At 46.7% G+C, this 16,872-nt stretch overlaps 1 protein-coding gene across 7 annotated transcripts in view; it reads right to left on the bottom strand.

Moving 5' to 3' along the window:
- Positions 1–215: 215 nt before the first annotated feature.
- HSF2BP (heat shock transcription factor 2 binding protein) overlaps positions 216–16,872 on the bottom strand; it is a 101,734-nt gene continuing 85,077 nt past the window's right edge. For 3 of the 7 annotated variants that reach the window (XM_045036530.1, XM_045036531.1, XM_045036532.1), the window contains 2 exons: positions 9,060–9,224; positions 6,662–7,395 (listed from right to left, as the gene is read on the bottom strand). In XM_045036530.1, the coding sequence (XP_044892465.1) occupies positions 7,187–7,395; positions 9,060–9,224 (374 nt within the window). In that variant the 3' untranslated portion in view covers positions 6,662–7,186. Of the gene's footprint in view, positions 302–6,661; positions 7,396–8,630; positions 8,888–9,059; positions 9,225–15,061; positions 15,571–16,872 lie in introns of those variants that run through there. The other 4 variants (XM_045036535.1, XM_003991360.5, XM_045036533.1 and 1 more) reach the window with 4 other exon arrangements.

Below are 16,872 nucleotides of genomic sequence, written 5' to 3'. Positions count from 1 at the left end.
TGGAGCCCACTTTGGATTCTGTGTCTCCCTCTCTCTCTGCTCCTTCCCCACTCGCACTCTGTATCTCCCTCCCAAAAATAAATAAAAAAAACATTTTTTAAAAAATTAAAAAATAAAACGTAAATCAGATATTGCCCTGCCCCTAGCTCTCCAACAATCTGCCCTCACACAAAGCAAGCCATGAAGTCTGTCCAAAGCCTGTACCCACACCCTCCCTGCCATCTTCAAACTCACCCCAAACAGGGGTTCGAGGGCCCCTGTACGTCCTCTTCCTGCTGCGGGGACTGTCTTCTCAGATGTTCTAGAGCAATTGAATAAAACCATTTAGTCTAAAAAGCTGAGCTACAAATATGCCTTCAGTTTAAAAATGTAACGAACCAGGGGCGCCTGGTGGCTCAGTCGGTTAGGCATCCAACTCTTGACTTCAGGTCAGGTCACGATCTCATGAGATCGGGCCCCATGTTGGGCTCTGTGCTGACGCTACTTAGGATTCTCTCTTTCCCTCTATCTGTCCTCTCCTCCCCCCCCACTCAAAATAAACAAAACTTTTTAAAAATGTAATAAACTATATGACTGAGAATCTTTTTTTCTTTTTTGAGTCATTTGGGGTTAGATATATTCTAAGAATATTACATACGCACATTCTTGGTGGGAAAGTAACAGCTGAGGGAGCTCCACTAGGAACAACTTACAATCCTTACAGTAAAAGCAACTCATGAAAAAAAAAAATTTCCAAAATACAATGAGTATAATATACATGAGAAATTGTGTTCAGAAAATCATACTTGCAATAATACTTCCAAATGATGATCACAAAATTCAACAAGTGGTTGGAAAAACTGGAAGAATGAAGCTGGACCCTGACCTCACACCATATGCAAAAATTAATTCAATATGGATCAAAGACATGACCTGCAGAAAGAAAACAGTAAAACCCTTAGAAGAAAACAGGAAAATCTTCATGACCATGAATTTGGCAATGATTTTTTTGGATATGATATCAAAAGCACAAGCAACAAAAGAAAAAACAGACTAACTTAGAATTGATAAAAATTTAAAACTCTGTACATCAAGGGACACTATCCACGGAGTGAAAAGACAACCCACAGAATGGGAGTATTTGCAAATCATATATCCGATAAGGGATCGATATCCAGAATATATAAAGAGCTCCTGGAACTCAACAGCAAGAAGCAAAGAACCCAACTCAAAAACAGACAAAAGACGTACATAGATATTTCTCCAAAGAAGATACACAAAAAAACAAAGTAATGAGTTTTATAAAAAAGCGACAAAGTAACGAGTTTTTGTAAAAAAAAAAAAAAAAGTAACGAGTGTCGGCAAGGACACGGAGACACGAGCCCTCATGCATTGGCACTGGTGGGGAGGTAAGACTGTGCAGCTGGTGTGGCAAGCAGTTCGGCAGTTCCTTTCAGAGCCAAACACAGGATCGCCACATGATACAGGAATTTCACGTTTAAGGACACACCCCGAAGACTCGAAAGCAGAGACTCGGATACCTGTGCACCAATATTCGCCGCAGCACTATCCAAACGGCCAAAAGGTGGAAACAAGCCAAGCGTCCATCAACAGACGAGAGGACACACAGAATACGGTACGGGCATACCTTGTTTTATTGCGCTCCGCTTTACTGTGCTGAACAGGATCTGTTCAGCAGATTATCTGTGAACAGATCCTGCATTTTTCAAAAAGGGAAGGTTTGTGGCCTCAGTCAAGTCGGTCAGCACCATTTTTCCCACAGCCTTTGCTCACTTCGTGGCCCTGCATCACGTTTTGGTAATTCTCACAATATTCCGAACTTTGTTATTACTACACATTTGTTATGGTGATCTGTGACGTTACTCTCGTACTTGTTTTTGGGTGCCCCGAACCGCACCTACAGAAGACGACGAACTTAATTGGGAAGTGTCGTGTGTGTTCTGACTGCTCTGACTGGCCATTCCCCCGACCCTCCCTCTCTCCTCAGGCCTCCCCGTTCCCCGAGACACATAATGTTTAAATTAAGCCAATGAACGGCCCTACAAGGCCTCCAAGTGTCCAAATGAAAGGAAGAGTCACATCTCTCACTACGAATCAGAAGCTACAAATGATGATGCTTACTTAGTAAGGAAGGCGTGTCGAAATCGGACGGGCCAAAAGCTTGGCCTCGTGCACCCAGCGGCCAAAAGGCAATGCGAAGAAAAAGTTCTTGAAGGACGTTTTTAAAAGTGCTGCTGTAGCAAACACATAAAGGATAAGAAAGTGAAACAGCCTGATTGCTGAAATGGAGAAAGCTTCAGTGGTCTGGAGAGAAGGTCCAACCAGCCACAACATCCCCTTCATCAACCAAAGCCTCATCCAGAGCAAGATCCTAATTCCCTTCAATTCCGTGACGGCTGGGAGAGGTGGGGAAGCTGCGGAAGAGAAGTCTGAAGCCTGCAGGGGTTGGTCCAGGAGGTTTAAGCAAAGACACCGTCTCCATAACAGAAAAGGGCGCCGTGAGGCAGCATGTGCCGACGCAAAAGTTGCATCGGGTTCTCCAGAAGATGTAGCGGGGTAGTTCCCGCAGGCGTCTACACAAAACCGTTTTCTCAGCGCACAAGAAACAGTCTTCTATCGGAAGAATATGCCATCTAGCGCTTTCATAGCTGGAGAGGAGAAGTCGGTGCCTGGCTTCAGAGCTTCAAAGGACGGGCTGACTCCTCTCTCGGGCTAACACAGCTGGCGAACTTCATTTGAAGCCGGTGCTCGCTGACTATTCTGAAAGTCTTAGGGCCTCAGCAATTATGCTGACTCTACTCCGCCCGCGCTCTATAAATGGAACAAAGCCTAGATGACAGCACATCTGTTTACAACACAGTTTACTAAATACACTAAGCCCATTGCTGAGAACTACCCTCAGAAAGAACTATTCCTTATTTATTTTTTTATTTTTTATTTTTGAGACAGGGAGAGACAGAGCATGAACAGGGGAGGGTCAGAGAGAGGGAGACACAGAATCTGAAACAGGCTCCAGGCTCTGAGCCATCAGCACAGAGCCCGACGCAGGGCTCGAACTCACGGACCGCGAGATCGTGACCTGAGCCGAAGTCGGCCGCCTAACCGACTGAGCCACCCAGGCACCCCGACGAGGAGCTGCTTCTTAGCGATAAGGCAAAGAAGGTGGTTTCTTGAGATGGGATCTACCACCGGTGAAGGTGCTATGAAGACTGTTGAAATGACAGAAGGATCTGGAACATTCCATACACTTAGTTGACAGAGCAGCAACAGGGTGTGACAAGTTCTGTGCGTAGAATGCTATCAAACGGCACCACAAACTACAGAGAAATCGTTGGTGAAAGGAAGAGTCGATCGTTGTGGCAAAGTTCACTGCTGTCTTAAGAGGTTGCCACGGACACCCCAGCCTTCAGCAGCCATCAACATGGAGGCGAGACCCTCCACCAGCAAAAAGATCACAAGTCCCTGAAAGCTCAGACAATGGCTAGCATGTTTTAGCAATAAAGTATGTTTTAATTAAGGTACATACACTGTGGATTTTCGACATATTGCTACTGGACATGTAACAGACGACAGCGTGGTGAAAACACAGCCTTTATGTGCACTGGGAAACCAAAACATTAGACTCACTTTATTGCCCCCACTGTGTCACGGGGGTCCGGAACCACACCTGCGATGTCTCCAAGGTGTGCCTGTATGTACATACAATGGAATATTATTTAGCCACAAAAAGGAACGGAATTAGGACACATGATACAACACGGCAGAACCCTGAAGACTTTACGCTCAAGTGAAATAAGCTGGACCCAGGCAGACAGACAGTTTATGATCCCACTTATACGAGGACATAGTCAAATTCATAGAGTCAGAAGGAGAGCAAAGGATGCCAGAGGCTGGGAAGAGGGCAGTTAGGGACCGAGGAGACCTTGCTGAATGGGGACAGAACTTCGGTTTGGTATGATAAAAAGTTCTGGAAATAGACACTGGCGGTGGTTACACAACATTGTGAGCCACCGAATTCTACACTTAGAAACGGTTAAAATGGTAATTTTATGCTTACCATTTCTGTCTATGTGGTAAGTTCTGCCACAATTAAAAACCACTTGAAGAATTACAAATAAAAAAAGGACGAGTCTTCATTTTGTAACAGGCACTAGCACATTCAAAGGTCCCCTCGTCCTGCACGGGGAGACGATTTTAAGGTGTGATCTCTCCGAGCGGAGGGGCGCCGGTGAGCACTGGGGACAAGTCCTGCGGGGACGCAGGTGCACCGGCGGTCTCTCAGCCCTGCACCTGACCCTGGGCTGGAGAAGTATCAGAGACTTTCCACCGGCCCCATCGCTCCGCCTTCTGAGCCTGCGTACTGCCCATGGGGTGCTGCAGCCAATGCTGGGTCTGCGCCACCCCAGGGCCTACGCCCGGACCCCGCTCTGGCCAGATCTCGGGTGGTCAGATCTGTGTCCCAGGAGAACACACAGAAAACTCTGTCTTCAGAGCTCCTCAGGAAGCTGGTAAGTCTACAAAAGTATCTACCGACTTTTCCAGCACATTCATGTCATGGCAGTACAGCTAACGGCAGGTCTGGCGGAACCGGTGAAACGGGCAGATTTACAGCTCTCCGGGAAACCCCTCCTTGCCCCGGTCTGCCCGCCTGCCTTGTGCGGGTTTCCTTCAAGCCCCAGACTTGCAATGCTCTGCGGGGCACCCCAATTAATTTTAAAACCCCCTGAATAAGTGAAAGGCACAGGGATATATGAACATCCAGGACGAGGACTCCTTACTCCACTCTGCGCCACGGGCAGACCCAGCTATGAAACACCGTCCTCAAAGCCACAGCACCGTCTGCATGTGAACCAGGACCTCTCAGGTCCATGGGCACAAGGGCTGCTCTGAGCACCCGTGGGGGGCAGGGGCAAGGGCTGGTTGCGGGCCTGGGAGGCTCCAGGCTTTTACAGAAAATACTGACAGCACCAAGGGAAAAAGAAAGAGTTCCTCAACTTAACAAGGGAGGGATTCTTTAAAAGCTAAATTTAAAAATATATATACCATTTTACTGCTTTTGTTTCTGGTTTTAAATTCACAAGAGACTTCAAACACCGCCAAGTACATGCTTTTTTTTTTTTTTTTTTTTTTTTTAAGTAGGTTTCACACTCAGCACGAGGGCCAACATGGGGCTTGAACCTGAGATCAGGACCTGAGCTGAGATCAAGAGTCAGATACCTAACCAGCTGAGCCCCCCAAGTGCATGCTTTTATATACTTTTTAAAAAATATTTATTTATTTGTGAGAGAGACAGACAGAGTGTGAGCAGGGGAGGGTCAGAGAGAGAGGGAGACACAGAATCCGAAGCAGGCTCCAGGCTCCGAGCTGTCAGCACAGAGCCTGACGTCGGGCTCGAACTCATGGACCGTGAGATCCTGACCTGAGCTGAAGTCGGACGCTTAACCGACTGAGCCACCCAGGAGCCCCGCTTTAACATACTTTTTAAACTGAGATTTTGTTAGTACTCGCGTGTTCCCCTTGACCTTCACGTGAAGAACAGAAATATTTGAAAGACTAGCCATTCCTTAAAACTGGCCTCAAGTACTTTTCCTGTGATATACATTCGAAACGTGCATTTGTCATGTGTTTCTCCCTGAAGGAGTTTTCATGAGGAAAAAAAGTATCCTTCTCGATCACATCCATCTACTAATTAGCTAAACTACACAATACTCGTGGGCTGGCCCAGTTCTGGGTCTCTGTATACACTGCGGATCCGTCTTTGGCAGGAAAAGACCCCGCATTTCTAGAGGCAGCACAAACTAATTACACTAGTTTATCTCCCATCACCTTATCAAACAAATAACCAAAGAGAAAATACCATGCTAGAAAAAGTACAAACACACGACGCTCTCGATTTTATTTGCCAATAATCAGACCTGCAGAGCCACGGCGCACAGATGGACCGATTTCTGCATCCGTGAATTTCAAATCACCTCTTACAACATCTCTCTGGCTCTGATGAGCTAGTAGTTATTCCACAATCTGTCGGCTCGTGAGATTCAGCACCGAGCCTTTCCTCTAAGCTCCTGCTTCAGCCTCAGCCATGAACCACGCATTGCCTATAAAATCTACTTAAAAGAAAATGAAGTTATTCTAAAACGCCACACGGCAGAAAGAGCTTATACGTGTATGCGAGGCCGCCACCATCCAGCGACACCGCCTTTGCTGTCACCCTCAGAGGATGCCTGGAGCCCGAGGGCCCACAGCGACAGTGTGCGGGAAGGAGCACAAGAAAGGAGCGAGCGTGTTCCCTCAAGTGACCGTAGGGGTGATGTAGACGGCACTTCCTCTCACACGCAGGCTGTCTGTGACAGATGGGGTGTATCCTTCTCTGCTCTCTGCCAGTGGCCAAGGCGCAGCCGAGAAGGACCCGCATAGAGAGGGCACTCTGGCACACAGCGTGTACATTTAAAGGATTTCGACCAGTGCATGGGCTCTTGTCCGTGAGGCCCTTTCAGTGGTATCTTATGTGAAAAACCAGACTTCTGAGTTTATAGCCCAACAGCCCACAACAATATAAGGAGAGGTTTTTTCTACCGAGTGTATGCGCTGAATGCATTGTAATACACCACTTCCTGATACCAAGATCATGATATTCCAGAAACAGCAGTGTGCACATCAATGACTCTTCTGGCTTTCTTTATTCAAAAATAAAACAGGCAAAAAAAAAAAAGAACTAAAATGTCCAATGTCACCTGAAATAGCAGGTTCACCAAAGCTTTAAAGGTAAACTTGCATTTTAGGTATTAATTACAATTACTAAAGAGAGAATGAATTGTTTTTCAAACCATGTATCTCAGGAAAATGCTGACCGGTGGAGCAGGTGATCGTTTCACCCCCCTTTGTACGGGGGAGCCCACAGGTCTCAGAAAGTCTCCTGAGCAGCAGGGGCCGCTCTAAGGCGGCCCTCTTTTAGGTACAGGACATGGGCCTTTCCGGAAGGATGGACTGTTCCACGGGCACCTTGGCAAGGTCACCCAGCCACCCACAGGAACTTCTGCTTCCAGGAGGAAGTTGTGTGGATACATATGCATTCACGTCCCTCTTGAGTCACTCACGGTCTACCGTCTGGGACACATGGCACGCGGTGATGGTTCCAGAATACAAAGTGGGGACCTGGGGGCGGGGGAGGGACACACGCGCGCCCCTACACGTCACGCTCCAGGGCGCGGAGGTCCTCCAGGAGCTCCTGGGCCACGGTCTGCAGGTGGGGGTTACGGCTCTTGGCCATGGCCAGGATGCGCTGCAGGGGCAGGGAGCTCCGGAACTCGGAGGCAGACTTGGAGAAGACTTCCGGCTCCAGGACCACAGACTGGACGAGCCGCAGCGCATGAAGGCACACCTCCGCGTCGGGGTCTGGGGAGAGAGGGAGCGCTTCCGGTTAGAGGGACCCTCTCCAGGACGCGCGGCAACACCTACCCCTCAAGGGCTCTTGGTCTTTCTGAGGGCCAAATCCGACCACGTGGTAACTGCACACTCACCGGGAAAGTGTCCCTGCTTGACGTAAAAGCTTAGCTCACAAGAGCAACACAACTAACTCAATCACCATCCGTTCTAGTAACATCCAGCTTCAAATATGATTCGCAGTCAGATCATTTTAAGATGCCGAACTAAAAATGTGAGGGCCTTTTGTGATGTCTGCTAGAATTCTGTCCACTTCTAGGACAGTTTTGAAAGGTGTTACTTCAGGGGCACCTGGGTGGCTCAGTCCCTCAAGCGTCGGCCTCTTGATTTCACCTCAGGTCGTGAGCTCGTGGTTTGTCTGGCTCCGCGCTGACAGTGAGGAGCCTGCTTGGGATTCTCTCTCTCCCTCTCCCTCTCTATCCTTCCCTCTCTCAAAAATAAGTAAATAAGACATTGGATGAATGAATGAATGAATGAATGAATAAAAGGTATTGTTTCATTTGCCCTCCCAGTGCATCAAATCCCTCAGTGGCCACATACTGACGCTGAATCTCTTCAGGGCCACTGAGTTTCCAAGTCACACAGTCCCGCCAAGGAATTCCCTCAGGAACTGCCTCTGGAGTTACAGAAGCTGGTACCCTGCCCGCGTGGTGGCACCACTAAAAAGAGCCCAACACGGAGCTACGACCTTAACCAGGCCGGATGCAGCTCTCCTCCTACTTCTCCCTACTGGGAAGCTTTAATATGCCATCGAGTCACTTCTTGGTGGTTTGTTGTGGCTTTTTTTTTTTTTTTTTTGTATTTATTTTATTTTTGAGAGAGAGAGAGAGGGAGACACAGAGTCCGAAGCAGGCTCCGGACTCCGAGCCGTCAGCGCAGAGCCCAACATGGGGCTTGAACCCACAAACCGTGAGACCAGGACCTGAGCTGAAGTCAGACGCCCACCCGACTGAGCCCCGCAGGCGCCCCTGCCATCGATTCACTGTTGACTGAATATTGTAATTGGAACCTCTTTCCTAGCGCTATACTTAAACCTTTCAAGTGAATGGATTGAAAGAGTGGACTCAATCAGTCCTCCGTGGGAAGTGCCACACACCAGAGCTGCCCAGAGACTTTTGCTGTTGACCCAGGGCCCCCAGGGCATGGCGACAGCTGCCGTGCTGTACCCAGGAGGGAGGGCAACACGGCCTGGGTGCCGGCCGTTACAGCGCTCCTACTCTGGGGGAGGGGAGAGCAACTCTTCCTCGTACCAGACCCGCCAGAGACCCGGGGAAGAGTGTGGCTGCCACAGGGAAGCGTGTGCAGGGATCACCGGGAAGGCCCCACCACCCAGACACGGATGGACAGAAACCAAACCGAACGGACAGAGAACCTCGTCCTCCAGCGCCAGTCCGGCAAACACCGGCGGCCCAGGCGAGCGGTCTACAGCCGGGGGAGGAGACCCCTGTGAACACAGATGCAAAGGGAAGGCCGAGAGCTAAGGGTGCGAAGAGGACACTGAGGAAGACACACGGGGAGCTCAGGCCTCACCCTCAGCACAAGGAGAAGAGAGGAACCCGAAGCAGGCAGTACACAGGAGGCAAGCACAGCGACGACAAAACCCACACCCTCCTCACCCCCACGGACGTCCCAGCACAACGAGAGGCCACGTCCGCAAGCCGACGCCATGACCGTAGAGCCACAGAGCCCAGCACACCAGGCCACACCACGCCAAATGCAGCCCGGGAACCACTTCTGTGCAGGCCGGGAGCGAAGAGTGATGTGTACATTTTGAAGAGTTACTTTAAAAAGAGAAAGAGAGGGAGAAGAATATGCAACAGAAACCACATGTGGCCCTAAAGCTTAAGATATTTACTATCCAACCCATTATACAAAACGTTTGCTCTCCTGCCCTGATACGACGTCCAACATCCAATCAGAAATGACAAAGACCAAGCAAGGGAAACCAAACACCCACAGTGGCGATAAAGTAGTCAACAGCACCACACTCACAGATGAGCCAGATACAGCAACAGCTAGAAAAGGAAATGGAAATAAACAGGATTAATAGACGGGAAAACACTGCTGTATGGGTCCTATGGCACACCTGAAGCAGTGCTGTACTATTTAAAGATTAATTAGGGGCGCCTGGGTGGCGCAGTCGGTTAGGCGTCCGACTTCAGCTCGGGTCACGATCTTGCGGTCCATGAGTTCGAGCCCCATGTCGGGCTCTGGGCTGACAGCTCAGAGCCTGAAGCCTGCTTCCGATTCTGTGTCTCCCTCTCTCTCTGCCCCTCCCCCGTTCATGCTCTGTCTCTCTCTGTCCCAAAAATAAATAAACATTAAAAAAAAATTTAAAGATTAATTAAAGATTGTATGGAAACCCTAGGGCAAATCATAAGAAGTTTTTACAGTACAAATGATAAGCCAACGGTGTAGATAAATGGAATATTAAAATAATCCAACAGCAAACAAAAAAAGAAGAAAGAAACAACTAGAGATACGTTTGTATTCCTTTCTGTACACAGTACATGAAACAGCATAGACACACCGATTGGAAGGCAGAGAACGCACAAAACAGCAAGACCCTGCTATACGCTGTCCACAAGACACCCCAGAAAAACAGAAGGACAAAGGTTAAACATAAATAAAAATATTTAAAATACGCCATATAAACACTAATTAAAAGAGGGCTACAGAGCCTATGTTCTTACCAGACACAGTAGACCTCAGAACAAGAAATGTTACCAGGACTGAGGAGTGACACTGCATAATTATAAAGAGGTCAATGCCTCAGGAAGACAGAAGAGTCTCAATTACGTACGTACCTAATAACAGAGCTTCAAAAAACACAAAGCAAACTATGATAGAACTCTAAGGGCAAATCAATTCACAATCAGAGTTGAAAACTTTCATGTCCTTATTTCCATTATTGATTTTAAAAGAGGAGGAAAGGAAATCAGTAAAAACACAGAACCTCGGAACAACCCAAACTAATTGAGTTTAACAAGGTCAGCATACAAAGATCAACTGTATCCACATATCAGTAACAATAAACTGGAAACTAAATTTTTAAAAAGACTATCATTTACAAGAGCACCAAAACATAAAACATTTAGGTCTATAAATCTTACAAAATATGTGCAATATTTGTATGCTAAAAACCATAAGACATTGATGTAAAAAAAAAAAAGACAACCTAAGTAAATTTGAGAGATAGAAGACTTAATATAGTTTTGATGTCAGTCTCCCCACTGATCTACGCCATGTAATCCCAAAAACCCAGTAGGCTTGTTTGTAGAAATTAACAAACTGATTTTCAAATTTATTTGAGAGAGAGAAGGAACTAAGACAGCCAAAACAATTTCAAAAAAGAAAAACACTGAAAGATTCAGACCACTCAATTCAGGACTTACAGTTATCAAGACAGTGTGATACTGATAAAGGGATAGTCACAGAGATAAATGGTATAGGGTTAGAGAATCCAGGAACAGACCACAGTTTTGTAAAATCTCAAAAAACATATTAATACATTTTAATAATAAAATAATAATAAAATAATAAATAATAAAAAATAATAAATAAATAATAATAAAATAATAATAAAATAATAGCCTTTTCAGGGTGCCTGGCTGGCTCAGTCGGTAGAGCGTGCGACTCTTGATCTTGGGGTCGTGAGATCAAGCCCCACATTGGGCTAGAGCTTACTTAATAATTAAAAAAAAAAAAAGATTCATCAGAGAACTCATGGCTGCCTTAATGTTGATGTTTCATTAAAGACTAAAAACAACCCATCTTGACAGACAGCCAGACCTTCAAGGTCCAGTACACTCTCCTTGCAGCAAACAGAAATTCCTCAGAAACTTATCTCTAGCCTTGCCACTCCCTCCACAAAAAGTATATAACCAGTCACTTCTCACGATCCCAAGTGCAGGGCTTTCAGCTCACAGATCCTGTCTCCCTGCTTTAATAAAACCACCTTTTTGGTGTTATTAATTAATTAATTAATTAATTTTAAAAAATAGCCTTTTCTGGGGCACCTGGGTGGCTCAGTCGGTTAAGAGTCCGACTTTAGCTCAGGTCAGACTCTTGTGGTTTGTGAGTTCCAGCCCCAGGTCGGGATCTGTGCTGACAGCTCGGAGCCTGGAGCCTGCTCTGGATTCTGTGTCTCCTTCTCTCTCTGCCCCTCCCCCACTCCCACTCTGTCTCTTTCTCTCTCTCTCAAAAATAAATAGATATTTAAAAAAATAATAGCCTTTTCAACAACTGGTGCTGGAAAAATTGAACATCCATATGTAAAAACAGAGAACTTTAATCCATACCTTGCCTCACATATAAAACTTACATGAAAATTAAGTAAGACTTAAATTAAGTAAGACTTAAATGTAAAACCCAAAACTAGAAGAAAACAAGACATAACCTTTGTGACCTTGAGCTTGGCAAGGATTTCTTAGATATCAAATGAAAAGCACAGTCCATACGAGAAAGAAAATGACAACATGAGATACACAAAAATGGGAAGGCCAACACCAAAGAAGAGAATCAGCCTGGTGACTGCACTGGGAGGAAATACAGACTAAGAGAAAGATAATCAGCTCATGTGCCAAAACCATGCAGCGAGGAGAACAACACAGAACTCGGGTCTGTTCAGGCCACAGATCAGCAAATTCTGAGTTATAACTACTCAATTTATCCTTTAAAGGAATCATGGAAAACCTTATTACCTGAGACTGAGAACATTCCTGTAGATGGCTCAATTATGAGTTTGGAGATGAGTGAATCAACCATAACGAGAAAAGGCATTCACCTGACCACAATGCAAAATGACACAGATGTGAAGTTATCTGACAAGAGTTTTTCAGCAGCCGACATTCAAGTTATTCAATGAGCAACCACAACATGCCAGAAGCAAATGAAAAAAAAAAGGCTCAGCAAAGAAATCAAAGATATAAAGAACAATAAAAGGGAAACATTGGAACTGAAAAATAACAATAACAAGTTAAAAACTTGACAGAGAAAGAATGGAAGGGACACAGGAAACAATCCGTGAAGAGGAAGACAGGGCAATAGAAATCACCCAATCTGAACAGAGAGGAAAAAAGATGGAGAAAAAAAAGAAACAAAGCCCCTGGGTCCAGAAGGCCTATAAAGAAGATCTAACGTTCATGTCATGGCAGGGCTGGAAAATACCCAAGATCCAATGGCTGAGATTTTACCCTATTTGGCCAAAGACACAAACTTACAGATCCAAAAAGGTGAGCAAACTCAAAGCAGGTCAGACACCAAGAAATCTACACCAAGACACATCCTAGCCAAACTTCTGAATACTAAAAACAAAGAAAATAAATCCTGAAAGCTGCAAGAGAAAAATGACACATCACATATGGGAGAAAAACAATGAGACCGATTTCCCATCAGAAACCACAGAGGCCACTGGCGCCTGGGTGGCTCTGTTGGTCAAGCGTCCGACTTCCTTCCACTGAGGTCACGATCTCACGGTCCGTGAGTTCGAGCCCCACGTCGGGCTTTGTGCTGACAGCTCGGAGCCTGGAGCCCGCTTCGGATTCTGTGTCTCCCTCTCTCTCTACCCCTCCCCTGCTCGCTCTCTCTCAAAATAAATAATAAAAAAATATATAAAAAAGAAAGAAACCACAGAGGCCAGAATAAAGTGACACATTTTCCACATGTTGAAAGAAAAGAGTCACCAACCCAGAATCCTATACCCAGTGAAAATGTCCTTCAGAAATGAAGAGGAATTCAAGACATTCTCAGATGAAGGAAAGTCAAGAGAATCTGTCGCCAGCAGACCCTACTGTGACAGCCTGGCTGCGCCACACAAAAACGTGCGCAGGAACGTTCACTGCAGCACTACTCAACTTACTCAGTAACAGCCGGTCAAGAGTGTGGCCCAGCTGTTCCCTGGTGGCGCTGCCTCGCCATCCGTTTCATTGAGTTAAATGGCCTGAAGGGACCTTGAACTGATGGCAGCCTCTCATGCATGCAGGCGCCCTAGACAGCAGCCCACAGAGCCACAAGCAAATGTAAGTCCCTGATTTGATTTCTCCCACAGCCCTGTGATCAACTGCCCCCCACCCCACCGCCACCCTCACCCCCTTGCACCTTCCCCTTATGGGCCCCGTAGGTAAGAGCCCCACTCTTCTGGTTTCAACTGACCAGTCCAGCCTCAGCCCAGGGATCCCAAAGCCCCCCAGCCGCAGACCCTCATTAAGGCCCCAGGTCCTGCCTCTCTCTGTCTGCACTCTGCCTCGACTTCCCTGTGGGGCCCCCTCAAGGTGTCCTCCAGGACCTCTTTTTCAGTTTCTCTTGTGGGCTACTGTTAGACCACAGCTCACCATGCAGCAGCCTGTGCTCCACTTAGTAAGTGTTATTTTGACAATTCATAACACAGCCCCAAAGTGGAAACGGCCCAAATGTCCATCAAGTGGTCAATGGATAAACAAAACGTGGTATATCTACGCAGTGGAACGTTATCTGGCTAGGAGAAGGAATAAAGTATTGATACATGGTACAACACGGGTGATCCCTGAAAACATTCTAAATGAAAGAAGCCAGACACAAAAGGGTACAAGTTATAAAGTTCCAATTTTATGAATGGCTTAGATGAAGGTAAATCCATAGATACAGGAAGCAGATTAGCAGCCCCCAGGGGCTGGGTGGGGAGAAGGAGGGGGTGGCTGCTAATGGGCACGGTGGCTTCCACGAGTGGTGACGAAAATATTCTAAAATTACATAGGTGGCAGTCATGTTTGCACAACTCTGTGAATATATTAACAACTACTGAGTTATACACTATACACAGTTGAATTTCATGGCTGATGAGTTACATCTGTTTTTAGAAAAAGGAGATTAGAGGGAAAACTGGCAAAATTCTAATTAGAGCTGAAGATGAGGTTCTCACAGCGCACCGATGTGAACGCCCCCCACGTGAATGTGGTCTATGGTTACGTAAGGGGTTAACATTAGGGGAAGCAGGGTGAGTATCACTGAATTGTTTTGCTCCCACGGGTGATACGCCATTTCCCTCGTTGGCTTTCTACATTTTTTTCTTTCTTTGTTCCATCTCAGATGTACAATTTCTGCAACTTTTCTGAAAATCTAAAAGAGTGAACTGAAGAGAAAATAGCTCAAGGAAGTTCTCGGAATGGGAAAGAATGACAAAAGAAATTTTGTCATAAAAATAAGGGTACATACAAGAAACTCTGCCTCTCCTGTTGAGCTCTCCCAATTGCGTTTGCTGGTTGAGGCAGGAATTATTTCAGTGTCTGATGTGGTTCTCAACGTAAACAGAGGGAATCCTTCAGACAATTTTAGAACAAATGGGAAAGATAAAGGATGGAGGGACGTAAAACTTGTGCTCCACCTGAACTGGAAAGAAGCTGCACAAGGAGACAGGGACTGGTTGTTATGTATAACGTAAAGCTACACAAATAAACACAGGTTTCTTGGACGGTGTTGTCCAAATGAAAGGAAAGTTTACACAGAGCAAACTGCACCAATTTTACACAACGCAGCTCAAAAAGTTTGGACAAATGTATACACCCGTATAAACCCCAATCCTAAGGGGACGCGGAACACTTCCCTCCCCACAAAGCTCCCGCACACCCCCTGCCTCGCGGCCCATCCCCATTCTCGCGCAAGTGATGCTCTGGTTCCCATCAACAGAGATCCGTTTGCCTGTTCTTGAAAATCGTGTACATGAGACCACACTTTTTTTAAAGCACTATTTCATCATTAAAGCTCAGGCAGCTCAAAACAAATAAAATAACATTCTGCTTGGTTTCTTCCTCCATTTTTATCAAGTCAGTCCCCTCTTGAGATTCTGGGGCTATTTTCTTCTCACAACGTCCTACTAATAAGCACTTGGATGGACAGGAAATCACTGCACCATACCGTGTTTTCCCCCAAACAACAGACGTCTTTCTTTGTAATTGTTTTTACATCAGGGAGTGGGGAGGATGTGGGGGAGAGAAGAAAGCCAGGAGAGTCACCGGCAATTATAAACCAGCAACACAACTTCCCTGGGTGACATCCTCCGCAGCTCGGAGCTCTCACGTCACTGGTATCTGTCACAAATGTCTCTGATAAGCATGCAGCTCATGCAGTCACATCTGTCCCCGGCAGCGGCATCTGGAAGGAGCCACACGGTAGCCAGGCTTAAGTAACAGCATCACATCCTGCTGCCCGCCGAAGCAACCGGCTCTGTGAGGGGTGCCATGGAGGGGAGCACCACCCACGCTGGGCCTGACGCCGGGCCGCTGGGCCGGAGCACTGACTGCTGGCCAAAGACTCAGTGGCAGGCCACACTCTTGCCTGTTACCACCTACAAGGATTTGGGGGGGAAATCCGAACTGGCACGTTAGGATGTAACCATATTTCAACAACATGATAAGGAATTTCTACACTGTGTTTCTCTGAACACAAGTAGAAGTAAAATGTCTTACCCTAAACCTGGTAGGTGCTGACCCGGGTTCCTTAGAGGGAAGCCCCTGACAGGCACACCCTCCCTCCACGGGAAGGAAGGTCTGCGAACTCTCCTTGCCCCCCTTCCTACTCACCGTCCCTCCCCATTCTCCACACACACTCATCATCACCATCAAGTTCGCTCTATGGGTCCCGAGCTGGGTCCCCCAGGACACTAGTTCCCCAGACGGCGATGGGTGTTTCCATCTACCCCACACCCACCCCACTGAGCAGGGGAAGGAAGGAGGGGGCAAAACAGTACTCTGGGAATTAAGCCATAGCAAATTAAGGACTAGAGGACAAGGACGCGTCCCTGACACATCCCTAACTCCACACGCCCCCAACAGCCCATCACAGGCCCTGACTCCGAGGGCCACACACCTCACACACAGGCACTCGAACAGACACAGACGAAACTCACCAGACCCAGCCCGATGGATTTCCTGACGGCCGAAGCGGCTCCCTGAAGTACAGCTCACACACACGCTCCCATGCGCTCCCACACACCCATGCACACACGCTCATGCACGCACACACACGCGCTTACACACACCCGTGCACACATACTCTCAACACACACTCCAACACACATGTTCATGCTCACACACACTCAATACGCTCACACATACGTTCAGAGGGTCTTTCTGTTCTCAGTCATACTTGAAATTAAAACAAACACATTTGTCTTTCTTTAATTACCTGGTAATAACGCTTATTTTTTAAAAAATTCATATACTGAATGTATAAACAAAAATCGGAGGTGAGCCAGCAGCTACCTCCGTGACAGGGCAGTAGCAGCATATGGGGAGACACATGTGATTCAGAGTCACTCACCACCATTGTCTTAGCAAAACTGTCTTTCTCCCTCTTTTTTTTTTAAGTTTATTTATTTACTTTGAGAGAGAGAGTAAGCATGAAGGGGAGAGAAGCAAAGAGAGAGAGAGAGAGAGAGAGAGAATATCCCAAACA

Source organism: Felis catus, chromosome C2 (genome assembly GCF_018350175.1).
Source record: "Felis catus isolate Fca126 chromosome C2, F.catus_Fca126_mat1.0, whole genome shotgun sequence".
Classification (NCBI taxonomy): Eukaryota; Metazoa; Chordata; class Mammalia; order Carnivora; family Felidae; genus Felis; species Felis catus.
This window is presented reverse-complemented; position numbering and strand designations above follow the sequence as displayed.